The following is a 26,797-nucleotide window of genomic DNA, read 5'->3' on the forward strand; positions in this document are numbered from 1 at the left end:
CGATTTACAGGAAGGTACAAAGTCAAAGTCTGCTTTATTGTCAACATCTTCACATGCCGAGACACCCAAAGACATCGAAGTTGGGGGATAAAGGTGCAAAAAGAGACTTCTGTGCGTGACGTTGAGCAAATCAGTTCATTTAGCCAGCTCACATTCTGACAAGTTTAACACGTAAGATCACTAACCATTAGCAATGTCGAACTACGGAACTGGCAGAAACTTTAGCCAGGAGTGCAATAACGTGTGTAAACGTGGCCATCTTCAGCGGGGTGGCAGGCAACCGCATCCAGTTCCTGGGGCACGTGACGTCGTCCGGAAATGACGTGCAACGAGGCCGGAACGACAGCCTTTTGAGAGAGGAGGACACAGCCTGCGAATTGGGACGAACACAAGCAATGGTCTCCCGGCTGAGGTGCGTTACCCACAATCCGTTGCGAATTTCAGCCAAAATAGTGGGAGACTGGCGACGTACGCTAAACTCTTCTTGTGCCCCAAAAAATCAAACATGCCTTTTGAAGTGTCGACATCGAATTACCACATTGTACATTCCCATTTTTTACAAATGGGAGTGACTAACCTACCTACCTACCTTTTTAAAGGCAGTCAAACGTACGTATATTGTCCAATCCTAGTTACCGTCAACTAGCGACCTTTTACAAATAGTGCCTAAGGGGACACCTAGCCCGTGGTTTCACTTTCTGACTGCTTTGACTTCTTTCTATGTATGTTGGCTAACACGGGTCCAACACGCACGGCGTCAAATCGATGAGGAACAAAAAAGCAAAGCCGTGCACTTGCATGCGAGTATTTGGACAGGAAGGACCGCAGTAGTGGGAGCTGTCTCGAAGGACAGAACGCCGCGACAAACATTGAACCATTTGAAGGGTGCAGGCAGAGGATTTTTAAGCCTAACACCAATGGCGGTCAACTGGCAGGCGACCATTTGCGACTTTTTCCGTAGTCCCTCCCGATTTGTCTCGTCCAAATCGGCGGATGTTTTCCTGGCGGAGTTGCTCCACGAGCTCCGCAATGACAGAGTTCCCAACGGTGTCAAGGTAGGATGATCCTGATCCCGTCTTTCTCTGGATAGCCTTCGGCGCTTCTCATTTGTGTCGTGATGGTAGTCATGACTCAACTTTGAACTTTGGGGCCATCGAATAAAGTCTTGCAACCACGAGAAGCAAACAAAGTGCGCAAAACAGCTATATATTTTCAAGTATGATCGTGCCTGTACTTATCCCTGCTTGGGTGCGACCTTTGTCCTCAAATTGTAACATATCCCACAATCCCGTGCGTGCGTGCGTGCATTCGATCGATCGACTATAGTAGAACGTTGTCAACGAAATGAAGAAAACAATGTCACTATAGAATTGGGAAATGGTGATTAGATTTCATGTTAAGATTTGAGACAGTTACGAAATTTCAAAAGCATCTTGTAGGAATGGCCCGATAAAACCGTCCCAAAAAGTGCTGCGTCACCCGTGTGCTAAACAATCGTATAGCATACTTCAAGTGAAAGTCCCCTAACCCTAAAATGCAAGGTAATGACTTTGACTTTGACATGTCGCTCTTCTCAGGTCCATCTGCTGGCCCCGCTATGCGAGCAACCGGCACTCCTGTGTCCCACGCTCTCTGCTGGCGAAGAGACGGTCCTGGAGCTCCTGTCGGTCTTTGCCCACTGTCGCCTTCCGTGCGTTCCATTTCGCAGCAGCCTCCTCGTCGCTCTGACTTCGGTCCTCATCTGTAGCTCTTGCGTGAGCACCAAAGTCCGCGTCTGCGTGGACTTTCTGGATCTGCTCCTTCAGATAGCGCAGGACACGTCCGCCTCGCACGCTGACGCTGCTCTTCTCTTGCGAGGCGTAGCGTGCGAATGCCTCCGAGAGCTGGAGACGTGCCGCCCCGGCCTTCTGTCCCAGCGCCTGGAGCTCATAGGGGAGCTTTGGAGCAAAGAAAACTCAAGACTTCATCAGCCGTACGCCAGACTAAATAGTTTGGTGTTGAAAAATGCTGTTTACCGGCTCGCCGTGGATCCCGGCTCAGGGAACGACGATCTCAAATTACTGTTGGGGGAGAAGGAGCGGGAGGCCGAGCGCCAATGCCGTCCGACGGATAAAGAGGCGGCCGCCTTCTCCTCCCTGGCGATGGGAACAATGCCTACTCTTCAGACTGGGCAAGACTGCAAGGATTTGCGCACGGTGCTGTCCACCACCCTGGAGAACTCTTTCCTTTTGACTCCACCGTGTCAGGCGGAAGTTCTCCGCACACTGGTGCAGGTTGTCGCCATGGTGCCTGTCGTTCGACCGTCCATATTTCGAGCTCAGCTTCTGCGTCTGCTCGGAACCGGCCAGGTTAGTAGTCTTTGCCGCTAAAGTTGTCCGTTGACTTGTTTTCTAGCAGGGCGGCACACTGGTTATCACGTCCTCCTCGCCGTGCGGAGATTTGAGTCGACTCTATCTAGACCAGGGGTCTCAAAGTCCAGTCCTCGGGGGGAAGGGGGCGCATTCCTACATGTTTTCCAAGTTTCCCTCGTTCAACACACCTGATTCAAATGGTCAGTTCCTCCTCACGTTCTGCAGGAGCCTGGAGTTTGAGACCCCTGGTGCAGACGGAGTCCGTCCTTGCCAGAGAGGTGACACATTTTCAACGTAATGGCTGTGAGGGAGGAGCCTTTGTAGATGGAGTTGGGGCCCGAGCAGCGACCGACAGTGAAATAGAATAGATCTTGATTGTCATTGTCACACATGTACAATATCTTAGCCTCTGCTACTTTTCGATCCATTGTCAACAATGATTATTATTGGGGTTTTTTTTCTCCTCCCTCCCTCCCTCCCTCCGTCCTGCCCTCCCCCCAGGTTTGCCTTCTTCATGTTACTCTGCTGATGAAGTGCGCGTACACGGACAGCCTGTTCAGCACCGACGACGAGGCCTTCGTCCTGCGACGCTTAGTGCTTCTCTCCCAGCATCCTCTGCTGAGTAAAGCAGAGCAACTTTTCTTTCTGGACTGCATGCTGCATTTTCCTGAGAACAGGCCGATTGGCTGCGGAATCGGTGTGGAAAGTCTGCCCGTGCTGCTAACGCCCCAATTGGCGTACCCGCTCTGGCCCGCCGTACTCCACGATGACGCGACTATGCTGGCCCGCTTCAATCTGCTTTTGCTGCTACACCAGGAGGAGGGCGAAAGAGACGGCGACGGAGAGGAAGGCGCCACCGGTCTGGTCCTCCTCTACCAACACCTCGGCTCGCTGCTCGACATTGTGACAAGAGGACACGGTCCAAAGATGGCGGTGGCCTTTTTCAGGGCACTTTTCCTTTTTCTTGTCTCTTTTTGCCACGTGCACAAATTGGCCAACAGTCTGGCAGACCAACTGTGCGCACTTTACGGCCGCCGAAGCGACCTGGCTCTCCACCTTCTCAACTTGGCCGACCGGACTCGCGACTCCTTCCCCGAACGCGGTTGGTCGGCGAGACTCTGCGGAGCCTTGCAGCGCGTTATCGTCGAGGCGCCGCCCGCCCAGTTCACCGTAACGGACCTCCGTTGGCACTTGAAGGTGCTGGCGCGGGTGGCAGAGGAAGGGCACCTCTCGCAGCTGAGCACGCTGCGGCTCCTCGCCGACGTCACCCTTTGGCCTCGGGTGTGCACGAGCGCCGACTGGCGTCTGGGAAACGGCGTGCTGCGCATTTGCCGGCGCTTGATGGCGCATCCCGGCCTGGACGCGTTACTTCCCTCTCTGGCCGACGTCCTGCAACATCTCATGCGTCACTACGGCGACGCGGACATTGGAGATCACGCCCGACTCTACTACAGCCTTCTGACGACGCTCTCCAAAGAGAAATTGGCGGCGGGGATGGCGACGCGGGCTTTGAGCGAGGAAGGAGCCAATAAACACTCGCTCTCCTGCATCGTGGCAGACACCGAGAGACTGACTAGCATGCTAACTGTTCACCGGACGGACGAAGCCGCCTTCAGGCTGGCCGAGTCCGAATATCCCCAGCCGAGCCCCAGTGAGACGGAGGGCTGCTGCCCGCGAGCGGACGCATACGGGCTTGCCGGACGGAAGCGGTCGCACCTCACCTTGAAGTACCAGCTCCATCATAGCGTGTCCAAGCTCTCCTGCTCGGATCAGGTCTTCAGCCTCCACCTGCGCTTCAACTTCAGGGGCAGTCATTACGAACAACTCTGCGACTTGAGCGTGCCCTGTCTTTTTCCAGAGAGATTGGCTCCCGCGGTGGAGCTTCTATTGAAGCCCCGCTTGGCCGTCCCCGTCACCCTGAGTGCCAGCGCTATGTTCAGCACCGTCAATGACCTTTCTTGGTATACTGTACTGCCGGACATCCACGTGTGTTTTCGGCAAGCCTTGTTGCCGTTGGCTGGGGGAACACTTAACAAGTTGCCTCTTTTTCAGGACCTTTGGGACCAAATAAGTGAGGAAGAGCAAGCAGATTATGCTCGCGCCTTGTTTTGTTGCCAGCTGCAAGCACAAGAGCTGAGGTCCGCGGTGGAAAACCAGTTGCGCCCGTTCATGATACCAGATTCAGCCAAGAAAGATGAATTCAAATTGTTTTTTTTCATTCCCCCACAATTTCACATCCTGCTGAAAATCATTTCACAAGAGGATGCGGTCCATTGCAGGATCGCTACGGATAACTGGCGGCTACTGCCTCATATCGGTTCTTTTCTTGCTAACCTATTTACTAAGCCTTTGCCCAAAAAGGTCGCCGAGGTTTTGGTTTGACCTGAAAACTGTCACCATATATTTTGCCCTCAATAAATTGCTTCATGGAACTGATTTCACACGTAGTGGTTGTTGTTGTTTTAAATACCAAATTTGTGTGAGTGTTTTCACGTGACTTTTGTGGACCTCCTGTATAAAGCCACCTCATGAGCTGGTGGTCAGTTCCACATTGCCTCAACTTGTGATGAGCGCCCATGTAAATCACTTAAATGTAAATTCCTACAGTTCTAACTTTAAATTGATGCCCGCTAATTGCCAAAGTTAGCAAAAATTCACATTTCAAAGTCAAAGTGTGCTTTATTGTCAACATCTTCACATGCCGAGACACACAAAGACATCGAAATGACGTTTTCCCTTCGTTTTCTGCATCACGAAACCAACATAAAAATGACATCACTTTTTTTTGTGTCATTTCTACATTCGTTCAAACTATTCAGCATGTTCAGCTCATTGGCAGTCTTTGAAAAAGGTCATTCAATGTCATTCCACAAGCCTCTCAACCTTCACACGCAATTTATGTTCTCGAGTTTTGTACATTTCTTTGTGTGAATGACTCAAACGCGCGTGCACGCACACACAGGTCAAATCGCGGAAAGAATTGTTGACACAAATCTCTCCCCGTAAACATCTTCGGAAGCGCTACCCAATCGAGCCCCTGCACGGTCGCCACGGAAACCCCATGGCGTAGTTGCACGTCAGTTTCGCTTGCATGGGCCTGGCTGCCTGCCGCCTGCCTGCCTGCCTGCCCGCCTGCCTGCCCGCCTGCCTGCCCGCCTGCCTGCCTGCCTGCCTGCCTGCCTGCCTGCCGTGGATGCCGGCGAGCAGGGGGGGGCGGTCTTCTCAAATGCGAAGAGCCGTGGCCGAATAAGAGCCCAATAACATAGACAGGAGTACCTCAATAAAATGAGTAATTGCAGATAGGCTGCACTTTTAAATAAATGCATTCGTTCGCCTGGAATTGATCGGATACACCCCACGAATGCAGTGGATTTGTAAAGAGCTAAGGATTTCACTTTGTTTCTTTTTTTCTTTTTTTGTGGGAGACGTGGAGAAGTTTGTTTCCGTCCGCTGCAGAGCGACACTTTGGAAGGCATAGGGAGACAGGAGACACCGCGGCCGACGGACGGGCCTACTGCTATGATTGGATTTGATGTTGGGCTACTCCAAGGAATTTGCCTCGTTTGTGCAACTTTATCATGCATCTTTAGGTCAGTGACTGATTCTTATGCTAGTTAAGGGTAACATTATCATCGGTTGTACGAGACAGTGACATTCTTGCAAAATGAATGTCATTTTGGCACAACTAAGAAGCTAACATAGCAAGCTAATTATTTACCACCCACTGAAGTTATCACAGGTAGTGGGATAGCGTCTGCTGTCTGTACTATTTCATGATTGTGCGACCTGAATGTCTCCCAAACATGAGTCCACCAACAAGGGTGCTTGGTTTGTTGTGTACGCGCGCGCGCATGTATGTATGTTGTGTATGAACGTTGTGTGCGTGCGCGCGCGTGTGTATGTATTTATACACACACGCACACAAAATGTATGTGTTAAAGTACACCATGTTAGTTGGGAGTGTTTATCCAGCAAGCATGAGAACCGACGCCCGCTATTGTTAGTTAATTAATATCGGAAAGTGCCCAAAGCCCGTGGTCAGTTCACCAAAATTCAACTTATGCCATGAGTTATGTCAAATACTAAGAGTTGCAACCAAATTGTAGGATTTGTATTTTTGCAATTTGTTTGATCGTTTCGTCTCATCGTTATGATAGCAACGCTAAAAGGGCCCAGTCGCGTTTTCCTCAAATATCCTCGATGCAGTTAGTTAGTTAGCTAGCTGGCTGGCTAGCTAGCTAGCTAGCTAGCTAGCATCTATGTGGCTTGTGTTAGCAAGAGCGACCAGCTGCTCTTAGAGTTTACTTTGGCTCCAAAAATACTTTTCGAGGGAGAAGCAGTTGGGTGATTCCAAGACATTATCGTTGTTAGTTTACCATACATGTTTTTGCCCGTTTGCGCTGTTTTGATAACTTGTGTGTTTGGCGACATTTGTAACTTCCCTCGGGCGTGTGAATCCGACATGGATGTGGCTTGTGTTAGCTACCAAAAGTGATCAACTGCTCTTGTAGCTCACGTTAGCTCTCCCCCCCCCCCGAAAGAAAATTGACATTCATCATTCTAGCAAACCTTTTTTGGACATAATTGAGATTTTACGATCCACATTTAGGCCCGTTTTCATAACGTACATCTATGGCTACATTCCTAACCTCGCCCGAGCGTGTGAATCCGACTCAAAGCTCGGCTGTTGTTGATGTTTTTTTTTTCCTTCTTCTTTTTTGGTACCCCCTCCGTGCGGGCAATCGACGGAACCGATCCGCTTGGTTAGTGACTTGCTGTTCCCTCCCCCACCTTAGCAACCCCCAGCCAGCCCAGCAGCCGTATTTTAGTGGGGAGCTCTTGTTTTGTGTTGGAGTGCAACTATTGCCGCAGAAAGCAAACGTTTGCAAACCTGCTTCTCACTCCAATCCAATGGGCACCAAAGACACATACAGCTTTTCATCAAAGTGTAGTTCAGGTGATTGAGTGGGATAGAATTGGAACGTGCAGTGCTAGTGCTCTCTGTGTTCGGGGTTGCCGCCCGCCTGCCACCTTGCATTTGTGGGGGACACTTGAGCCAATGTTTGCGGCCGGCCGGCCGGCCGGCTGGCCGGCGGAGGGCTCCTGCAATTGTCCTATTATTCAATTGGCCAGCACATTGCCTCGCTTGGTGTTGTACGCATGCATGCATGCTCCATCCCAGGCCGGCCTTCTCGGCTTAGTCACCGTTCATCTCCCAACGTGAAACGCAAAGTTGCTTCGTCTCTGCTCCGAGAGAATCCGAGGGCTCGGCATTGCCCACTGTCTGCTGATCCGTTCTTCCCATTGGGCTTTAGCGTGCTGCGCTGCCGACCGCTGACTCGGAGAGCCTCGAGTTTCCAGATTGGAATATGTTGTTGTCTTAAATGAGAGACATCTCTCGAATTGTGAGTCCATGGCTTTGTGTAACAAGTGCCTCCCCTCTTGTGTGTCCACAGGTCCCCCACCCCCCCCATGAGTGTCAGCCGAGGGCTACGGCTCAGCGGCGGCTCCCCGACAGCGGAGTGGTTGCTCACTGTAGTCGGAGCCCTTTAATTTGTCCTCACCCTAACCCAACGCCATCCTGTGCTGCTAGCCCTCGCTGTAGCCCGTCCGCCCGCCCGCCCGCCCTCACTCCCCTTCCTCCCCCACCCCCCCTTCCCCAACCACCCGAGTGTCGCTGTGCCGGACGGACGTCATGAGCATAGTAATCACTCTAGGAGTCACCACACCTGAAACGTCTTACACAGAAATGGCTGCTGGATTCGAGTAAGTTTTCCATGCGTTACGCTGGCAAAAGATGGCACCCCGACACCACACGTGAGACTTTTCGGTCGAATACAAAAGCGTCTTCTCGATTGGAAAAGAAAGCCAGAAGAAGAGAAAAAGAGCAAGGTTGTTTGGTGTCGGCTCAAAGGTCGCATCAAATGACGCGTCCGCATTCAAAGTCAAAGTCTGCTTTATTGTCAACGTCTTCACATGGCGAGACACACAAAGAGATGGAAATGACGTTTTCTCTATCCCGCGGTGACAAGACATAGCTTGACATTTAGCTCCATCTCGCGTGTCTGAAGAGGCAAGACTGTATCGAGCATTTTCTTTACTGCCATGAGGTTACGCTTAACGTTGATTTTGAACATTTCAGCCCTGAATCTGTTGAAGCAAGCCCCGCCGTGAATGAGAAAAACTTCAACAACCACACTTGTGGGAGTGCACAAAGTCATGGGTGTTGCGGACTACCGTATGCTGTGAGTACAAATGACTCTTTCCTTAGTTGCCTTTTGGTGCAACCACTGCTCAAAAGTGATCGCAAATAGCAAAATGTATTCCAGGGGCCGCGGCCGGAAACCTCTCATTGACTTTTGCAAAGGGCTATTCCATCGTGCGGCACTTTTGGGTTGTCGACCTGGGCTCTTTTCAACTGCAGCGCCATCTTTTCCCTTTGCTCTCGATCTACCGTGCCGAGCGAGGCTCAGTCTGTGATTCTCCAGGGTGGCTCCCTTGTTTTAGGCTTCCATTTCCTCACCTTCTACTGTTTTTCCACTTTCCCCGTTGGCTGAGCACGCATCCACATGTTGCGTGCAGAAAAAATGTCACTGGAGGCTCTGATGGCAATTTGTCCATTCCAAATCATTGTGAATCCATCCAATGAAGGACTCCATAATTGACGTGAACATCTTTGCTTCAACATCTGAATACGCAAACAAGACGTTTTGGGCAAGGTTTTGTACGCTGAAATTGGGTCCTTATTTAATCCATTGAAATCCGGAAGGAAGGCTTGCTTGCTTTCAATTCCTCCCCCGTTTATCCATTTCATTTCCTGCCAAGTCCCCTGAAAGGGGGGACGCTTTAAGCAGGCCAGGCCAGGCCGGGCCGGGCGCCCCGTCCCGCCCCGCCCCGGCGCGCCGCGCCGCGCCCGGCTGAACGCTCATCCCCGTTGCGGGAAGTCTGCTGCTCTTTCCAAGTCCAACTATGAAATTTTGATAAGCAGACCTCCGGTGCTGACTGGCAGCGCGACGCCACCGCATCTCCTGCGACGGCTGCGTGGACGGAGGGAGATTCTTGCCTACACGGACGGCTGACACGCCCAGGAGGTCCAGCGAACAAGGTGCTCCTGCCTGGCTGCCTCAGCGGCGGTGGCTAACGTGGGTGGGCGCTGGTGGGCACGGATGGAGCTTTTTGCTTGTCTTGACGCCGGGCGTCTGTGACGCGGAGCCCCGTGTCTGTCTGGCGAAAGGCTGAAATTGTTCTGCTAATCTTGTCTCTTTAGCTGTCGAAAGCTAATTGCGCCTCGACGAGACACGGGAGCTTTCTGGCGTGTGTCTACCTGCCTGTCTGCTCATGGAGCTCTAACAAGTAAACGGCGGTCAAAACGATCAGCAAGCGCCACCAAATATCACATGCACATTCCTAATACTGTCTGCTTCGACGTGTACAAATCACCTTCTTCAGCCTCCCCTCCCTTGTAAGCTTTATTCAGGGGTGATGGATGGATGGATGGCTGCATGGATGGATGGATGGATGGATGGCTGGATGGATGGATGGATGGACGGACGGAACGGATGGACGGACGGAACAGACGGATGGACGGAGTCGAGGCTCCGCCGGGAGGTAGAATCTCAGATTGGGACGGGGCGCTGTGCTTTTCTTCCCGGCTGTGGAACAGTGGAGCCACTCTACGCCCTGGGCAGGGTCTTCCAGGGCGTTCCTACTCCTTGATGTGGGCACACTGGTCGGTGATGGCAGAGTTTGGCCCGCTGTCACAGATAGACCGTTTTTGGAGGCAGTCCGGCCGGCCGGGTCGGTGGCGGCCTCGGTATTTGCCGACGCTGCGGTACCGTCGTTTCTTCAAGCGTTTCCAACTTCATTTCCAACTCAGTCGGTCGGTAGCTGAGTGCAAAGCGCCTACGAGGAAAATGAGCACCTCCAAATCTGAGACCGTGGTGGGGAAAAAGGTGGCAAAATGCAACGCTCATTTTGTTTTGCATTTGTTTAATTTCACGGTTGACCTAACATTTATCACTCCCTGCCACTGCAGTTGCCTTTCTTTAATGGCCATCATGTATTAAAAGTTGCATTTGTTTTTGGACAAGGAAACCGAGCGTTTTTAGTCAGTGTCACCATATGCCCATGTATTTTTTTGCTACCACGGCCTTTGACGTGTGAAGGCATTCATCTTGTGTAAGCGTCATGTACTTTGGACTGTTTTTGCCCTCACGTTTCCCTCTTTTGCCTGGAAAGAAAAAAAAAAAAACAGTCTCCCGTTGTGTGTTGTCAGGATCACAACTATGGAGCCCCCCCTCCTCCCACACCACCCGCTTCCCCGCTCTGTCAAAGCACGGTCGGGCGAACGGATCTCAACGGCGCCGTCCGCGGTTCCCGTTCCAGCCAAACGACGGAGGACAACTCGGCAGACAGCGACAGCTCCTCGGAGGAGGACGGGCCGTCGGCCGACTGGTGTCACTGCGCTCTCATGTCGGATGGCCTGTTTGTTAAATGTGACCGCTGCAGGTGAGCCGCGGACAATGTGCCCTGTCTGTATCCCAGCGAAAAAAGCCTGACATATACGGCTACACACTAGCCTCCAAAAGTTGCGGGCCCGATGAATACGTGACAAGTCATGTCGAACTTGCTGCAAATGTCTCCCATGAAATGACTTGTGTATGGCGCATAGTATGTTTGTAAACGTGCAAATCCATGTGACTGATGTATTGGTTGAAGCTGCGTTGATTTCCTCCTCATCCATCGGTTTCATTGCCACTGGATGTTGTCAACTCTAATGTTCCATCATGTTGTTTTGTCGCAGGGGCCTTGATGGGAGGAAAGCAAGGGATGGCCAGCGCAGGAAAAGGGAAATGGTCTCAGGTATTTGACTTCACTTCACTTTGCATCCGTTCCCGAAAAGAGCGACGACGGACTTGCGCTTTCTCGGTAGCCGCAGAAAGCAGCGCCACGGAAAGCGGCGATGAAGAAGTATCGCCTTCCACCGTCTCTTACACTGCCACCCAGCATACACCCACCAGCATCAAACTGACTGTCAACAGGGTGAAAAGAAGTAAATCCAAAAAGAGGAAAAAGAGCGCCGAAAAAGCCAGCGCCACGCCAAAGGGCAAGAAAGTCAAAGTATGTCACGCGAGTACTCGTTGCCACCACCACCACATCTTTTCAAAAAGGACTCCTTTTTCACGCCGTGTGTTCTCTCAGGCTTTTCGGGAGGGTTCTCGCAAGTCTATGAGGATGAAGGTACGACCCGCGGCCGGCCGTCCGCTACGTGCACGTAGTGAATGCGCTTTGACTCTGTGCATCTTTTCCTTTGTCAAGAACTCCACCACAGAGGCCAGCGCGCTGGACGGGATCACGGCCGAGGGATGGGAGAGTAGAATCCGCAAGTGGACGGAGCAATACGAGGAGGCTTTAGCCAACCAGTACAGCGCCGACGTCCAAACGCTGCTCCGGCTTCGCCGCGCCGTCGGAAGCGCGGAAAGCCCACCCGTCGGTCTTCCGTCCGTCGCCGCCGCCGATACCATCGACCGCACCCAGCTGGCCTGTAATCACACTGTGCTGGGCTCACAGATGCAGGTTGGCCCGGCCGTCCTTCTTGAATAGATTGCCGTAGGAAGTGGGCTTCAGGATGTGTGCGTTCCCTACCGTTGAGAGGGGGAAAGGCTCGCTTCGCTCAGCTGCGTGGGGCTTTGAGAGCCGCAGACGGAGAAAGAGACAGGCGGCCGCGCAGGCAGGCAGCCACGCAGGCAGGCAGCCGCGCACGCAGGCAGGCAGACAGGCAGACAGACAGACGCAGACAGGCAGGCAGACAGACAGACGGGTGGGTGATCCATCCAGGAGCAAAACAATGTTTACGGCAACCTTACTGGCAAAACAGCGTATTGGAAAATGCATCTCTTGAAATGTTGCTTTATGGCTCGCCCGCAGCTGCAGTTGGGACGTGTAACGCGTGTGCAGAAACACAGGAAGATCCTTCGTGCCGCCAAGAACCTCGACCCCGACGTCCTTATTATCGAGTATCGGGGGAAGGTCATGCTCAAGCAACAGTTTGAGGTCAATGGGCAATTTTTTACAAAGTAAGTACAAAGTACTTTTCTTTCTTGGACAAGGCAAAGGACATGGTTTTAAAGGAAAGACACTTGAAAAGTGCATTTTATTCACTCCTTAGATAGACACATGTAGTTGCATTGTGATGGGGGCAAAGTGAGTGCACTTCTTTTCCACAAGTACCTTGCGCAACACAGGCCATGTGCCATTTTTCTTTCAGGCCCTACCCTTTTGTCCTGTTTTACTCCAAATTCAATGGCGTGGAGATGTGTGTGGATGCAAGGACCTTTGGAAATGATGCCCGCTTCATTCGAAGGTCCTGCACACCCAACGCCGAGGTGAGTTCTCTGCAGCTGATTCCCACTTGTGGGAGAATAACCTACGGACTCCTTTTGTCAGGTGCGTCACGTGATTGCCGGGGGTATGATCCATCTGTGTATCTATGCCATCGCTCCGATTACGAAAGATGCCGAAGTCACCATCGGATTTGATTACGAGTTCAACAGCTGGTCAGTACCGCTTTTTCCTTTTGTTTTGTTTGTTTGACTTCGCAACCTAGTATTTCTTGTTCGGATAGACACCATGTGCTTATTTAGCGCCTTTTATTGCCGTGTGCTCCAATTAACCCGACCGCTCGTTTGTTCTGATATCCGTCCATCCATCAGCAATTACAAAGTGGACTGTGCTTGCCATAAGGGAAACCAGAATTGCCCTGTGCAGAAACATAACGTGAGCCCCGGGCAGAGCTTAGCGACGCTAGCGCCGGCCTCCCCTTTGCTCGGTGCTGAGACGCGGCAGAGAAAGGCCCGCAGAAGAGAACTCCAGGTTTTCCCCATTAGCGACCACCACCAAGAGGCCAAAGAAGTGCAAAGAAACAGCGATGCGGAGGTATGGAGCCCAGTATGTCCATAACAAGGCAGTTTAGCTCCAAACAAATTCCAGGCTCTAATCACTGCTTTGCAAAGCCTTACCTGTAAGCATGAATCATTATCTGCAATTAGGGACTGTTGGATGAAATGAAGATGCAAGAGGCTGAGGAAGGAGAGGTGGAGGAAAATGGAATTGTCGTCGGCAATAAAAAGGTTTGTATTGACCCGTCTGTCGCATTACAGCCGAATCTCGATTTTGCCCCCGCTTTGGGGTCCGCAATTTTGGAACTGGGCTCACCCTGAAAGCGCGTTATCGCCAAAGTCTTGGACGGGGAAAAACAATTTGGGGTCGCCAGGGACGTTCTGTCCTCGAAGCAGAAGTCATGAGAAGCCCTTCATGATGGCCCACTTCTTCTCATCAAATGATCGATTGTCACGGAAACTGAAGGACTAGTGCTAAGATTTACGCGCTAGTTATTTGACTCCGTACGGTCTTTGGGCTCCGTGACCAAAGCGCGTCAAATCAAGGTTCGACAGCTGCCATTTGGATCATGGCCTCGTGTTTGCCTTTGAATCCAAATGTTTTGTTCAATTTGTCTCGGATTTCAGACCGTGAACACTCTCGAAAAGAGACGAAGGAAGACGGGAGCAGATGTAAAGGAAGATCCAGGTGTCGAAACAGAAGAGGGAACGAGAGCCGCCCCCGTCGCCCATAACGCAGGAGTGGGCGTCAGCACGCGTCGCGCTACCTATGTCACAGTCAGTAGTACCGGTATTAGGAGGAAAGAAAACCAGTCTATTCTAGAGCTGTATTTACTGATGTTTTTCATAGGAAACGATTGAAGGGAAATGCTCCTTACCAAATCTGCCCGCTCCCGTCGCCCCTCCTAAACCGGCACGCTCTGCTAAACCACGTCCCAAAAGCCGAATGTCTCGGTACCGCTCCAGCTCGACCCAACGTGCCAGGCGGCAACGGCAAGCGCTAGCCCAGCAGGCCGCCGCCGCCGCCGTAGCAGCTCCTTTGCCCGAGCAAAATGCCGGTCTAGACGAGGACGCTTTTCACGGCCCGTATGGTTTGGAGTTGGGCCAAAGGGAGAGCGGCGGGATGGCCGCCGGACAACTCTTAGATGAAGATGGCCAGGCTCTTAACTGCATCAACAGAGGCAACTTACGCTACCCCAAGACCAAAAAGGTTTGATCAGACTTTTGATGTTCACCTTGTGATTTTCTTTTGTTTGCTCGAACTTGCGTTCCAGTCTACGTCCACGGCTTGGACAGTTGTGCTTAGTCAGTCGACGATCGCGTTTTGACTAGGTCCTGCGTTTCTAGTTGACTTCTTTTCATAGCCAATGATTGTCCTTTCAGTACCTGGTGACGGAATGGTTGAATGAAAAGGTTCCTGGAGGGGAGAAGATCCAGCAAGAAGTGGCCGTTGAGCGGCCGCTGCGGATCACCACGGATCCGACCGTGCTGGCCACCACCCTCAACATGTTGCCGGGCCTCTCCCACTCTGTCATCTGCACCGCGCCCAGACACTACATTCGCTTTGGCTCCCCTTTTAATCCCGAGAGACGCCGGCCCCGTCCGCTTCAGTTGGACGGCACCTATGGCTGCTTTAAAAAGGTCTCGCACCCTACGACGGGCTGAGTGAGCTCAGGCTGTTAAACGTTCATTCCGTTGTGTGTATTGAATGAAGAACGTGCTTGTATGTTGATGCAGAGATGGATCAAGCAGGCGGAGGACGAGAGCTGTTTAGCCAGCGTGGCGGACGGCACCGAGTCCACCTCCTCGCAACAAAGCACCAGCGGCAGATCCACCCCCAATCCCTTTTCCAGCGGTATACATTCATGGTCACAGCAAACGGGGTGTGTGCGTGTGCACGCGCGTGCCTGAGACTCCTCCCAATTTTTGATCCTAGAATCCAACGCACCTTTGAAGAAGCGCCGCCACGCCAAGTATACGACGACGGAGACGTCGCAGCTATCCTCTGAGCTTCGCCCGCTGTCGCCCATCACGCCGCCCCTTCCTGAGGACGATGCGCTACTTGCGCATCTTCGCCACCCCTACGGCTCCTCGTTCTCCGACGGCCTGGCGTTTTCGCCCATGACCTCCGTCAGCCGCTGCAACACGCCGCTCCAATTTGAAGTAAGCCAGCCGAGTAGTAAGGTCGACTCGTTTGTCGCCATGCCGTTGGCGCCAATAGCTCTACGCTCGGTACAGCTGCCTGCTAAAGATGGCCTTCCTTCCTTCCGTTCACCTCGCTTAACAGCCACGAGACGGTTTTTCAAGACAAGGTTGTCAATATTTGGGTTGTATGGTTGACGCCGGCAAGTATCTAACAGCCTCCTCTGCGTTTCTAGAATATCTCGTCCCCCGAGGCATCGCCCGTCGACCGGCCAGAGTCCGTCTCTCCGGAGGTAGCTCCGTTTGTCGAAAGCTCATTTGTTTGGTATCAATGTTACTTTACCATGTCCGTACGTACGTACGTACGTACGCACCTTGTCATTTTTTTCGTACTTCAGACCGACTCGGATAACCCTCGGACGCAGCTCCCGGATCTTTCGCTGTGCTCTCACTCGGCCGGAGCCGCCGATGATGATTTTTTCCTCCCCGGAGCTTCTTTGAGAACCCATTGCCCGGATCGAACGAGTTCCTTCAAGCCGGTGTCGAGTTCCACGTCAGAGCGAACCCTCCTATCTCGGAAACAGGCTTTCAGGACAGAGTTCAACCTCATCTACACTTGCTCCCCCCTCAATGCAAACTTGGGAAACACCGTGGCCGCTGACGAGCGCTTCTCTCTATCTGAAGGAGGCTTCTCCCCTGGAGAGTCATTACATAATTCCTTGAGTGGCCACGGGCTATTTGGAGACGCAGGTTCTGACTGTACGTCGCCGCCGTACAGCGAACTTCATTATGGCGGCGGCGGCGGCTACCCGGAAAGTAGTACGTCTCCTCACAGCCACAACCCACCACAAAAAAAGAAGGCAAGTACACAACATTCTTCTGCTTTATGAATTTAGTTTCACTTTTGAAGGAAAATGGGACTTTGCAGTAGGTAGGTAGGCAGGCTGTCTGTCAGAAAATGGTGCAAATATGACTATTAAAGACACTGTAGCTTTTACCCTCATCAGCTCCTCCCTCATCTTCTTCTTCTCACCCTCACCTCCTGGCTGCTCTTTGCATACTTTGGCCTTTTCTTCCAAGGCTAGGGGCCAACCCACCAGCATACCATACCGTTCGACTGCTAACAAGGCAAGCGGATAAGCAGGCGAGCGAGATGAAGCTGTCAGAAGTGAATCCAAAACACGGTGAATATTCTCCCCAAGGTGTCTCTCAAAGTGTGCATGTCGACCTTTTCTCGGTCCGTCCGCACCCATGTCCAAACAACGTAACCTTTTGTTAAAACATTGAGTTCAGAGTCAGTCTTCAACCGTTTATTTTAGGGATGCTTAATCATTTTCAGAACTTCATAAGCGTCGTTTTTCCGTTGATCCGATTTGATCGGTAAGCTCACGCAGGAACTGTGGTCAAATGATTTTTACTTTGCAACCAGCTATCCAGCTAACTCAATTTGTTCAAACTTGGAGTCATTACCTCTATTTTGTGTGACGCAAATGGCTTTCAAATGTCTGTCTATCTGTCTCTCTAGCTGTCTGTCTGTCTATCTATCTATCTATCTATCTATCTATCTATCTATCTATCTATCTATCTATCTATCTATCTATCTATCTATCTATCTATCTATCTATCTGGCACAAAATGTTGTGGAATAAAAGATAACATGACGGTTACTTTGTGGCTGTGCCCATTGACTATATTTTGCAAGTTGAGTCAAAGACAACGGGGCCTGCTAGCCAGCCAGGCAGGCAGGCAGTCAGCCAGGCAGGCAGGCACAAGTGAGTCTTGTCATTTCAGCTGTCAACAGACCCAGAGCCAAAGCTGATCACTCAAAATGTTTTGAATAGGAATGAATGAGAACTATTTACCACTGATACTGGTAAGAGAGAGAGAGCGAGAGCGATAATTCTCCAGCCCCTCGTCCATGGATGATTTCCCACAGAAACCGAGGGATCATCATCAGTTTAAAGTCCGCTTTCCAGGCGCCGCTGGGTTGGACTGGATTCTGAATATGGCTTTCTTCCACCGGGGACGGTCCATTGCCATCTCCTGGTTGAGAGTCCTATACTGAGAAAATGTTTGAAGCAAAACTTTTTACACCCGGATGGATGCCCTTCCTGACACCAACCCAAGGGGAAATTGATTTTCTGTAGGGGTTGACTCCCTTAGGCCATTCCTCTCCCGAGGAGCCCACTGGGCAGTGGTACTATTCAACCCATAGTTGGGGGCTGGTTCGTGGGCACCAGGGCCTGTCCACACACCGGTGGGCCTGCGTGTGCCGCACGTCTAGGGGCCAAACCTCCTCCGATCCGAGTCCCTTGTAGTTTAGCCTGGGTCCGTGTTGTACCCAGTTACCATGTGTCGCCGCATGGAGGCACTACATAGGGCTTGCTGTTAGAGAGGCTTTGTACTGGCAGGGAGAGACTTACTCACTCGGCTCTGCACGCTCAAACATGGCGAATAAAAAACTCTTGAATCCTGAATGATCACTATTTGAACGAATTGAACACACGTGCCATTTGTTTCCACTTCAAGTCTGGAATCGAAGCCACATTTCTTTCCACCAGACGAGCTTCCCCTCGCGAGACACTCGTTCATCGCGATGTTTCGGTGTGTCGCAAAAGACTCGACTGAACCGAACCTAGGAGGCGTAAAAGGAGCAATAGGCAGACCGGAAGTGCTCCCACCATACACAATACGTTCCAATTCTGTACGCGAAGCCCACACCCCCACGACTTGTAAACCTAAAACAGCCAGCATGGAGTATGACGGTTACAATTCACTAATAGTGGAAGCGTTTCGAGGTAGAGCTGTTTTGGTGGCAACTTTGCCGGTGTTGTGTCCAAACGTAAACGACGGCCCAATTGTTGCCGTTCGACTGCGAGATTTGACGAGGGCGGGTCTATGCTGCCAGTGAGTCCTACAGGGATACCAAGATGGAAATCCAGGGGCTTTGTGATGCCTCTAACGTGCACTCGCAACATGGCGCTCCTCACGCAGACACGTCGTCGGCGCCCGGGCCACTTTGTGTATCAATCTATCGTTTGCAATCCCAACAAGATGACGCGGATCTCCAATTGGAACCGTCTGAATTTGAAATCAACAACGACGACGACACACCAAGGGCATCTCCGCTTCGCCTACTGGCGGAAAATGGTAGCGAGGTGGATTTTTCGCCAGTCACCAAGATGCGACTCGGCGACGAAAACAACATACACAACAGGCTACTTTGCAACGTGAGCACAGAGGACCGGGGCATCGTGAGTACGTCGACTTTGGTCGTTTCTGCTCGGAGAGTCGACGACGCGGATTCGACATTGCAAATGGCGCCGGCGCCGCCGCCGCCGCTTCCACCCCAACGGGAAGAGGAACTCGCGCGGCAGCAGGAGCAGCGGCGGCAGCAGCAGGAGCAGCAGCAGCAGCTGGAGCTGGAGCAGCAGGAGGAGCAGCAGCTGGAGCAGCAGCAGCAGCAACAGCAACTAACGTTACCATTTCCAGTTTTGCGGCATCAGCGTGGCAACGGAGCCTCCAAGCCGCCGTCACTGACAAGCCAAAACCTCCCCGGGCTGGATAGAATCGCATCGAAGGAGAGCCACAACAACGCCCAAGAGCTCTATTTAGTTTTTAATGTTTATCAAGATGATTGGAAGGGTGAGAGGGACAGACATCGACTAGGCTCCTCGTCTAAAATGTGGGACAACATGAAAAGACGAGGATTGGAGTGTCCGAAAGCTACTCCCGTGGAGTTCGCAAACGCTAGTCATGGGCTTCTTTGCTCTTCCACCCAACCTCCGGATGGGTCCGATTCGACCCAAGTTGAGGATCATTTGACCAACGGCTCTGTAACAACCAAGGTCGGTACGAAAGCAACAGACGATTGCCGCACAGTGGAAGACGTTGTTTTGACCAACAAATATGGCGAGAAATTATGCGGTCAGCTGTGTACAGAAAACGGTGAAGGAAAGGCGTTGCGCGACTTTTCCTTTCAGGCTCGTAATGACTCTTTCATTTCCACAAGTTCGGACATGGTGGAAACCACCAAGGCCTCGCAGTTCATTTTGGATGACGTCGCCAATTCCGCCGCTCTCGCCTCAAATCCCGATTCCAACGGAACCTTTTCTGGAACCATTATGATCAACAATCAGACCATCGTGGTGAGCATCGAGAACGGAACGTTGACTCTAGCTGCCCCGTCTGACGGATATGTTCACAAAGAGGACGATTTGGTCAGCTTAAAGGAGCATTTAGGAATGAAAGGTCACGAAGATATTGTTCTTCTCAACTATGACGGTGGCACCAAAGCAATTGGGAAGATCAGTACCACATTGGCAGTTTCCAGCCACCAGGAAGAGGGCAGGCCAGGCTTGTCCATATGCGACTCTGTGACTACGGGCAACCTAGCTTCTAAGCCCACCTCGAGTCCCGCTCTTCACTCCGGCTCTGTTGTCAAGCAGGAGGCCGCCGCCCAAGTCTTGCGTGAGGAAGAAACCCAAAGCCATTGGGTTAGCGCATCACCTAGCATCGCAAACAAAGACTCGAAATGCGGCGGCGGCGGCGGCGGCGCCAGCGGCGGAGTCCTTTTCCGGAGCAGCAGAGCGATGGCTGTTTCTTTTGCCTGCCCGCAAGCGGGATGCTCGTGTACGTTTGACACGCGGCAAAAACTCAAGGTTCACCTCCTGAACCACGCCGAAGACCCGCGGCCCTACCGATGCACGGTGGAAGGCTGCGGCTGGGCTTTTGCCACGTCCTACAAACTCAAGCGCCATCTTCAGTCCCATAACAAGCAACGGCCGCATACGTGTCACTTTGAAGGCTGCGGCCGCTGCTTCACCACCGTCTACAACCTTAAGGCTCATAGCAAAGTCCACGAGCAGGACGACGCCTTTGTCTGCGAGATCTGCAGCGAGAGGTTCCGCAGCCAAACGCGTCTCGCCAATCACCAGAGGGTCCACTTTGAGCCGCAGAGGCCGCACAAGTGTGAATTCCCAGGTAGGGCGCTATTCTTTCCGAAAACATCTCAAATGGATGACGGGCGCCAAGTGCTTCAAACCGAGACTGAGAGCTTAGCGCTAGCCTAAAATGAGCCACGTTTTAACGCCCCCCCCCTCATTTATTCATGTCTCATTTGGGACGCCACAGGCTGTGAGAAAACGTTCATCACCTTCAGCGCTCTCTACTCGCACAACCGCACTCACTTCAGAGAGACGGGCCATTTCACCTGCACCTACCCGGGATGTGCCAAGATGTACGACAAGGCCTGTCGCCTCAAGCTCCATTTGCGAAGTCACACCGGTAAGTTGACGCTTGACGGGACGACGTGCTTGGCACGGCTTATGGAGCGAACCGTAATGAAAGACATTGATTCCTGTCAGAGAATCACTGGCAGCAGGTTGACTCTCGTGTCATTGAGCATAGATGTGCTGCATGTGTAGCTTGGGGGAGTGGGAACGGCAACTCCACCTCCCCAGCCTGGCTGCCTGCCTGCGTGGCTGCCTGCCTGCGTGCCTGCCTGCCTGCCTGCGTGGCTGCCTGCCTGCGTGCCTGCCTGCCTGCCTGCGTGGCTGCCTGCTTGCGTGGCTGCCTGCCTGCGTGGCTGCCTGCCTGCGTGGCTGCCTGCCTGCGTGGCTGCCTGCCTGCGTGGCTGCCTGCCTGCGTGGCTGCCTGCCTGCGTGGCTGCCTGCCTGCGTGGCTGCCTGCCTGCGTGGCTGCCTGCCTGCGTGGCTGCCTGCCTGCGTGGCTGCCTGCCTGCGTGGCTGCCTGCCTGCGTGGCTGCCTGCCTGCGTGGCTGCCTGCCTGCGTGGCTGCCTGCCTGCGTGGCTGCCTGCCTGCGTGGCTGCCTGCCTGCGTGGCTGCCTGCCTGCGTGGCTGCCTGCCTGCGTGGCTGCCTGCCTGCGTGGCTGCCTGCCTGCGTGGCTGCCTGCCTGCGTGGCTGCCTGCCTGCGTGGCTGCCTGCCTGCGTGGCTGCCCGCCCGCCTTAAGCGCACTCCCCCAACTGACCGCTAAACTCCAATCATTCCCTTCTTTGCCCCTTTGCAGGGGAGAGGCCTTTTGTTTGCGACTCCGAGGGCTGCGGCTGGTCCTTTACAAGTATGTCCAAATTGCTCCGTCACAAACGGTGAGTGGCTCTTCATTGATACAGCCGTTCTTGCTGAAAACAAAAAGTCCCAGACTCCACTCGTCCTTTAACAGCAAACACGACGACGATCGCCGCTTCGTCTGCACCGAAGAAGGTTGCGGGAAATCGTTTACCCGAGCGGAGCACCTCAAAGGTCACACCATCACGCATCTCGGCACCAAGCCCTTCCAGTGCCACGCAGAAGGTATTGTACAGATTGCATCAGCCAAATATGGATGTTATCAGGGCAGTTCAGTAAGTAAGTATGCATACACGTTAGGGGCGTAACGCTTCACCGTGTACGTTTGGTTTGGGTCTTTGCTCTCTTTCAGGTTGTAATGCCAAATTTTCAGCTCGCAGCAGCCTCTACATCCACAGCAAAAAACATAAGGAGGACGCCAGCACCCTCCGGACTCGATGTCCCGTGTCAAACTGCTCCAAGCACTTCTCCTCCCGCAGCACTCTCAAGAGTCACATGCTGAGACAGCATCAGCTCAGCCCTGGTCAGTAAACATTCTTTTCCTTGCGACTTTCTTCGTGAGGAGCTTTAACCCCAGCCCTGTTCTATCGCAGATGTTCTGAGCCAGATGGAGAGCACGCCCACTCTGACCCCCAGCAGTGAGCTCATTAGCCCCAGTCCAGTAACAGTTCCCGGGTCGAGTCTTCCTGGAAGCGAGCAGCTGACTAACTTGGACCTGAGCTCACTTTTCTCAAACGTGTCGTCCGGGAGCGCCAGCACGTCTCCTGCCGGCATCGGTGTCGGCATCGGTGTCGGCGTCGGCGGGAGCCACTCCAATTCCAGCGGCACTTTCACGATGGACCTTTCCCTGGTCACTTCAGGCATCCTCGCTATCGAACCGTCCGCGGTCGGCCCGGCTCTGGCCGTTTCTAACGGCACTGCGGCCAGGCCCGCGGACCCTCTCGGTATTGAAATGGGTCGCAGTTTAGGCGGCACGGTGGGGGGTGACGTTCTACCCCCTCAGGGCACCCTCAATCTGGACGACGTACAGAGTGTCACGCCGGAGGCCCTCGGCGCGCTCACGTCGCTCGCCGTCCGGGCTCCCGGTTCCCTTAGCGAGCCCGCGCTCGAGCAGCCGCTCGGCTCCTCCGGTGCCCTGGGGATGGAAGCTGCGGCCTCCTTGGCGGTTGCCCCCGTTTCAGAACTGTTGGCCTCACCTACGGCGGAGGCGGGTGGCCACCGAGGGCTCGGGACTCTTAGTTGCGTCCAGGTACTTACAAACTGAAGTCGTGTTGTCTGAAGAAAAGAAAAAAAAGATTCATTTGTTCATGAACGGAGGAGGTGTTACTGTACACCTTTTTGCTCTGTGCTTGCTCTAAGATGCATTTAGCAGAGAAACAATACAGCTCTGCTTGTAACTAAATGTAGTGACCAAAATGCTTGTCTTTTTCTTTTCGGCCAGAACGGCGGCTCGGCAAGGACAGACTACAGAGCTATTCAGCTGGCCAAGAGGAGGAAGCAGATTTGCCCTTCGCTCTCTGGTAACGCAGAGCCAGCATCTATGTGAAGCCATGATGTGAAGCCACGCCATCGAATGGGGCTTTTGCAAAAACATCAAGCGACTTCATCTCGCTCTATTTAGGGGACTCTGGAGCAAGTCAGAGAAAAGCAAAAGGGGCCAAATCCACTCCATCCACCGGCCGCTACGGTGAAGGAGGAGCCGCAGCAGCGTCTTTTGGAGGCCTTCACCTGCGCGACTCTAGTGCGCAGTTTGTCCAAATTCAGCTCCTCCAGGTGAGATTGCAAGTCCCAATGCAGCGTGCTAGAATCTAGCATGGCAGCGGGGAAGAGACTCTTTCGTTCACTCAATTGGAAAAGGCATCCGTTTGAAAGTGCCCGCTCCAGCTGTTATTTGGATATAGCCAACAGAGCCAGCCCGCCTGCTGATTTTCTGAAACCTTTGTTCAGGATGAGCCGGGTAGCGATGGAGATCTCGCTTTTCAGCTCACCTCCCAGCCGTCCGCCTCGCACTCTCAGCTCACCGTTGACCTTCCAGTCAACATTTTACAGGTATGTTGTTTTACAAAGCTTTTCTTGAATAGTCACACCGCAATTGCCACGTTTTGGATCAGATCCTATTTGTGATGCAGAAAAGGGGAGGGAGGGAGGGAGGGAGGCCGGCTTGTTTGTTTGTTTGTTTGTGTTTGCTCTTGGCTTAGCTTTGATACAAACATGTTGATACAAACTTCATCTTTTCCTCACAGGAAACCACAGTAAGCACAGAAGAAAACAGTGGCTCTGATGACTCGCAATTCACTGAAAGCACAATCAACCTTCAAGACCTAGAGTGACCGGCTGCCGACCGACCGAGCACACCATTCGTTCCATGCCACTATACAGTGTTTTCCTAAAAACGACAGCCAAGTTTGACTAGTAATCTTTTCTATATCTGACTTGCGTAGACTGGGACCATCACCATCCAGCCATTGGTTTCTCGCTGTCGTTCGTGTGGAGAGGAAAGCTCAAGCTTGGTTGCGTAGCAGCACATTCAAATAGAGCAGCCCTGCAACGGCGGACGTTTTCCTCTGTTTACATCATGGCGTCTTTGCCTTGGTTTTGCAATGCTTAGCATGTCTCTTTGCTCTTTACGTTCTGTCTTACTCCTGACACCATGCACATTCACATTGTCCGAATTTTCCACAACTTGCCTTTTCTGATACGTGAACTTACATGAGGCAATAGTAAGATCATGTGTGTGAGAATGTATTGACATGTGTTAAGGTTCTGTAGACTATGTTGATTTGGCGTCTATTATTCAATGGCACGGACGAATAAAACAATCCGAAGCATTGTTGCCGTCCGTCCCCGGATGTTCCGCTTTTGGATATGTAGAACACCTCGGAAAAACTCCCTCCCATCAAACCAGCAGGTCATTTGAAGCCAACCTGCCATTGCTGAATCAAGATTGAGCCACAGGAACGGATGCGGGAAGTGCAGCGACAACTTTCTTAGCACTCACAAATGAACATAGAAATGCAATACGTTGGACTGTTGACTGTGTCTAACCTACCACACTTGCATTGATAAAGCAGGCTATAATATCAGGTCGTGATTTTTCTGTCAATGGATCTCATCCGATGGGCTAAAAAGGAGATGGAACCAGCCGAGATGCAAGTTATAGATTGAAGACACGCACGACGAGTTCGAGTTGGAATGAAGCTTTATTACCTATGGCAATGAGAAACACGCTTTAATAATTTCCATGTAGCAAAATTAGAAATGACTACTAATAATTGTAAAACTATCATTCTTTGTCAAACGAATTGACCTAAAAGGTTGTACACTAAACGGTTTTCTGTTCATTTGAAGTCCTAAACATATGGTTTGCTGTTTTTTTGTGCTCGTTTGTTTTTTTAAATAAAGATTTGTGTTAAAAAAAAAAAAAAAAAAGCCAAACGCTTGTATTTCCTCCTTCCTCTGTTGACGCTTGGCTGGGCTCGCTGGAAAGATCCGCAATGGTGCTAACGAACAGAGCAGCGATGATCTACAAAGTTTCAATCAAGAAATGAGATTGACTAGCTTTTCCAAGGTGAGGCTTCGAATCGCGCTCCCTCAGAGGGCACCGCCGCCGCGGACGTTGTGCGAGTTGCCGAACTGCAATGGATTGGGAATCTCAGCGTGTAGTGGACTATTTGACAGAGGTTGAGGAGGCAGCGGAACAAGTTCTGACCACCAAACAACAGGTAGTAAATGTAAATGTCTTGGTGCGCGTTCAACGAAACAACGGCTACAACAGTCAGTCGGGCGGGTGCGCGCGTTGCATTCTGGGGTACTGGATGCTAGTTGTGTTTGTTGACACAAGTCGCCGCCGCGGTGTTACTTGAAGTTAAGAAGCACGTGGTGAAACTGACACTTCATTCCATCCAAGTAGTTCTTCTTCTTGTCACACGCAAGTCTGTGATCTCTTCAGTGTGTGTTTGCATCTCAGATGATTGACCTGGATATGAAGAGAAACGGAAACAGAGAAGCACTGAATGCACTGAAAAAGATGGCTTCAGCAGGTTGGTGATCCCGTCCCGTTCGTCATTTCAAACTTCATGACCTATGTATTGGCAATGACTCATTCGTTCCCGTCCGTCATTTGCAGAAAAAGTCAAGGTTTGCTTTGGACATACGTTCATCAAATTCCCCAAGTCCACGGCCAAAGAAATGATTCAGAAAGGTAACATCGAATTGAGGCTGAGCACGCGCCGTGCCGTGCCGTGCCGTGCCGTGACGTGTCGTGCCGTGCCGTGCCGTGCCGTGTACGATTCTGTCAACGTATTAGAAGAGTTTCAATAAGAATTGAACTATTGTCGTGCTAAAGCATTCGTTCGTTTTGAAAACATACACCGACACTTGCAGTTCAAATGGCCCACCGTGCCTGCCAGGCAGGCGCCAACGTTCAATTTCAATGGCGCAGGAAAAACCTTGCTTTTCATTTTGGACTGAGATTCGGCTTGCTTGTGTGTAGATCAGGACCAGTTGGACAGTGAACTAAATCACCTCCGCCAAGGACTGAAAGCAAATGTCAATCATCTAAATAAGACGCAAGGTAAGAAAAGCATATCCAATTTCTTCTAGCACAACGTGTTGAAATACAGCAGGAAGTGGCAAGTTTGGAGTTACGCTCTTTTCGTTCCTCGCTCTTTTTGCAGGAAAGCCTGAGCTGAGAGGCTACAACCTGTTACCACTGTCCACTGAAGAAATGAAACCCGTTAAGAGTGTCTTCAAGCTGTGACCTCACATCTTGCACAGGTTTCACGTTTGCAGGTGTATTTTGAAGCCGTCCTGATTTCTGAGTCTGTTGATGGGCTAAAGTTGTCCATCCGGTCATCCAGTTCTACCATCCCAGCCGATTTGGGCAAGGGCCACCCAGAACTAGTTTCCAGCCAATTGCAGGTGGCACCTAGACAAACAGCCATTCGCACTCCCAATCATTCGGAGCGCTCGGTCGGCCTACTGTGCACGTGTGCATGTTTTTGGAAGCACGTGCAAGAAGGCCAGAGCCCCGGCCGGACCTCTGAACTGCGAGTCGGACATGCTGCCGTCGCCGACTCTTGAATCGTTGACGTGGCTAATATTGTCTTTGTTCCTGTAATAAACACTGGGAAACGGCAAGTGTTCTCTTTTGGCTCCACGCATGGAAATGGATGTGCCCCAAACAGCTGTCATCACTTTGCCCTGCGCTACGTGACATGCCGCGTGCCTCTTTGGAAGATGTCGACGACCGCCTGACGCACCTCTGCCGGTGGACGGCTAGCGGGGGCTGTTCGTCTGGGACCGCTTCCGTAGCCGC

General features: G+C 52.1%; 4 protein-coding genes across 9 annotated transcripts; all 4 read left to right on the forward strand.

Annotated features, from left to right (window-relative positions):
* Positions 1-418: 418 nt before the first annotated feature.
* Positions 419-4,787, forward strand: ap5b1 (adaptor related protein complex 5 subunit beta 1). Of its 2 annotated transcripts, XM_061291827.1 has the most exons (4): positions 419-1,055; positions 1,578-2,348; positions 2,853-4,312; positions 4,404-4,572. In XM_061291827.1, exons 1-4 carry the CDS (start codon positions 918-920, stop codon positions 4,420-4,422), a joined length of 2,388 nt encoding a protein of 795 aa, XP_061147811.1. In that variant the 5' UTR covers positions 419-917; the 3' UTR covers positions 4,423-4,572. The 2 variants fall into 2 exon arrangements, with proteins under 2 accessions (XP_061147811.1, XP_061147810.1); XM_061291826.1 differs by having other exon boundaries at positions 2,853-4,787.
* Positions 4,788-5,461: 674 nt separating this feature from the next.
* setd5 (SET domain containing 5) lies at positions 5,462-16,394 on the forward strand. 5 transcript variants are annotated; one of them, XM_061292215.1, is made up of 21 exons: positions 5,463-5,941; positions 7,808-8,117; positions 8,494-8,596; positions 9,340-9,456; positions 10,627-10,859; positions 11,155-11,213; positions 11,284-11,471; positions 11,553-11,591; positions 11,670-11,927; positions 12,279-12,427; positions 12,619-12,736; positions 12,798-12,907; positions 13,064-13,286; positions 13,400-13,480; positions 13,877-14,026; positions 14,100-14,459; positions 14,633-14,890; positions 14,987-15,104; positions 15,186-15,412; positions 15,628-15,684; positions 15,790-16,394. In XM_061292215.1, exons 2-21 carry the CDS (start codon positions 8,047-8,049, stop codon positions 16,279-16,281), a joined length of 3,411 nt encoding a protein of 1,136 aa, XP_061148199.1. In that variant the 5' UTR covers positions 5,463-5,941; positions 7,808-8,046; the 3' UTR covers positions 16,282-16,394. The 5 variants fall into 5 exon arrangements, with proteins under 5 accessions (XP_061148197.1, XP_061148198.1, XP_061148199.1 ...); XM_061292213.1 differs by having other exon boundaries at positions 5,462-5,941; positions 15,628-16,394; XM_061292214.1 differs by lacking the exon at positions 7,808-8,117 and having other exon boundaries at positions 5,462-5,941; positions 15,628-16,394.
* A 1,651-nt stretch (positions 16,395-18,045) lies between these two features.
* Positions 18,046-24,563, forward strand: si:dkey-156n14.3 (zinc finger protein ZXDC). Its single transcript, XM_061292212.1, has 10 exons — positions 18,046-20,374; positions 20,525-20,677; positions 21,422-21,500; positions 21,575-21,705; positions 21,833-22,003; positions 22,074-22,729; positions 22,922-23,000; positions 23,102-23,253; positions 23,428-23,529; positions 23,724-24,563. Exons 1-10 carry the CDS (start codon positions 18,322-18,324, stop codon positions 23,808-23,810), a joined length of 3,663 nt encoding a protein of 1,220 aa, XP_061148196.1. The 5' UTR covers positions 18,046-18,321; the 3' UTR covers positions 23,811-24,563.
* A 340-nt stretch (positions 24,564-24,903) lies between these two features.
* On the forward strand, positions 24,904-26,619 carry pdrg1 (p53 and DNA-damage regulated 1). The gene is made up of 5 exons (XM_061292220.1): positions 24,904-25,202; positions 25,448-25,520; positions 25,607-25,681; positions 25,973-26,053; positions 26,157-26,619. The coding sequence occupies exons 1-5, from the start codon at positions 25,119-25,121 to the stop codon at positions 26,237-26,239; spliced, it is 396 nt and encodes a 131-aa protein (XP_061148204.1). The 5' UTR covers positions 24,904-25,118; the 3' UTR covers positions 26,240-26,619.
* The last annotated feature ends 178 nt before the right edge of the window (positions 26,620-26,797 follow it).

This window comes from Syngnathus typhle, linkage group LG11, assembly GCF_033458585.1.
Source record: "Syngnathus typhle isolate RoL2023-S1 ecotype Sweden linkage group LG11, RoL_Styp_1.0, whole genome shotgun sequence".
Classification (NCBI taxonomy): domain Eukaryota; kingdom Metazoa; phylum Chordata; class Actinopteri; order Syngnathiformes; family Syngnathidae; genus Syngnathus; species Syngnathus typhle.

Excerpts from the sequence above, each read along its gene's own strand:
- setd5 (XM_061292213.1), top strand. The coding sequence starts at position 8,047 with ATGAGCATAGTAATCACTCTAGGAGTCACCACACCTGAAACGTCTTAC. Across the intron at positions 8,597-9,339 it reads GTTGCGGACTACCGTATGCT|ACCTCCGGTGCTGACTGGCA; the intron begins GTGAGTACAAAT and ends TTTGATAAGCAG. Across the intron at positions 15,105-15,185 it reads CCCCAATCCCTTTTCCAGCG|AATCCAACGCACCTTTGAAG; the intron begins GTATACATTCAT and ends TTTTGATCCTAG.
- ap5b1 (XM_061291826.1), top strand. The coding sequence starts at position 918 with ATGGCGGTCAACTGGCAGGCGACCATTTGCGACTTTTTCCGTAGTCCC. Across the intron at positions 1,056-1,577 it reads GAGTTCCCAACGGTGTCAAG|GTCCATCTGCTGGCCCCGCT; the intron begins GTAGGATGATCC and ends CGCTCTTCTCAG. Across the intron at positions 2,349-2,852 it reads GTCTGCTCGGAACCGGCCAG|GTTTGCCTTCTTCATGTTAC; the intron begins GTTAGTAGTCTT and ends CCCTCCCCCCAG.
- pdrg1 (XM_061292220.1), top strand. The coding sequence starts at position 25,119 with ATGGATTGGGAATCTCAGCGTGTAGTGGACTATTTGACAGAGGTTGAG. Across the intron at positions 25,521-25,606 it reads GAAAAAGATGGCTTCAGCAG|AAAAAGTCAAGGTTTGCTTT; the intron begins GTTGGTGATCCC and ends CGTCATTTGCAG. Across the intron at positions 26,054-26,156 it reads TCATCTAAATAAGACGCAAG|GAAAGCCTGAGCTGAGAGGC; the intron begins GTAAGAAAAGCA and ends CTCTTTTTGCAG.
- si:dkey-156n14.3 (XM_061292212.1), top strand. The coding sequence starts at position 18,322 with ATGGAAATCCAGGGGCTTTGTGATGCCTCTAACGTGCACTCGCAACAT. Across the intron at positions 20,375-20,524 it reads GCACAAGTGTGAATTCCCAG|GCTGTGAGAAAACGTTCATC; the intron begins GTAGGGCGCTAT and ends GGGACGCCACAG. Across the intron at positions 22,004-22,073 it reads ACAGCATCAGCTCAGCCCTG|ATGTTCTGAGCCAGATGGAG; the intron begins GTCAGTAAACAT and ends GTTCTATCGCAG.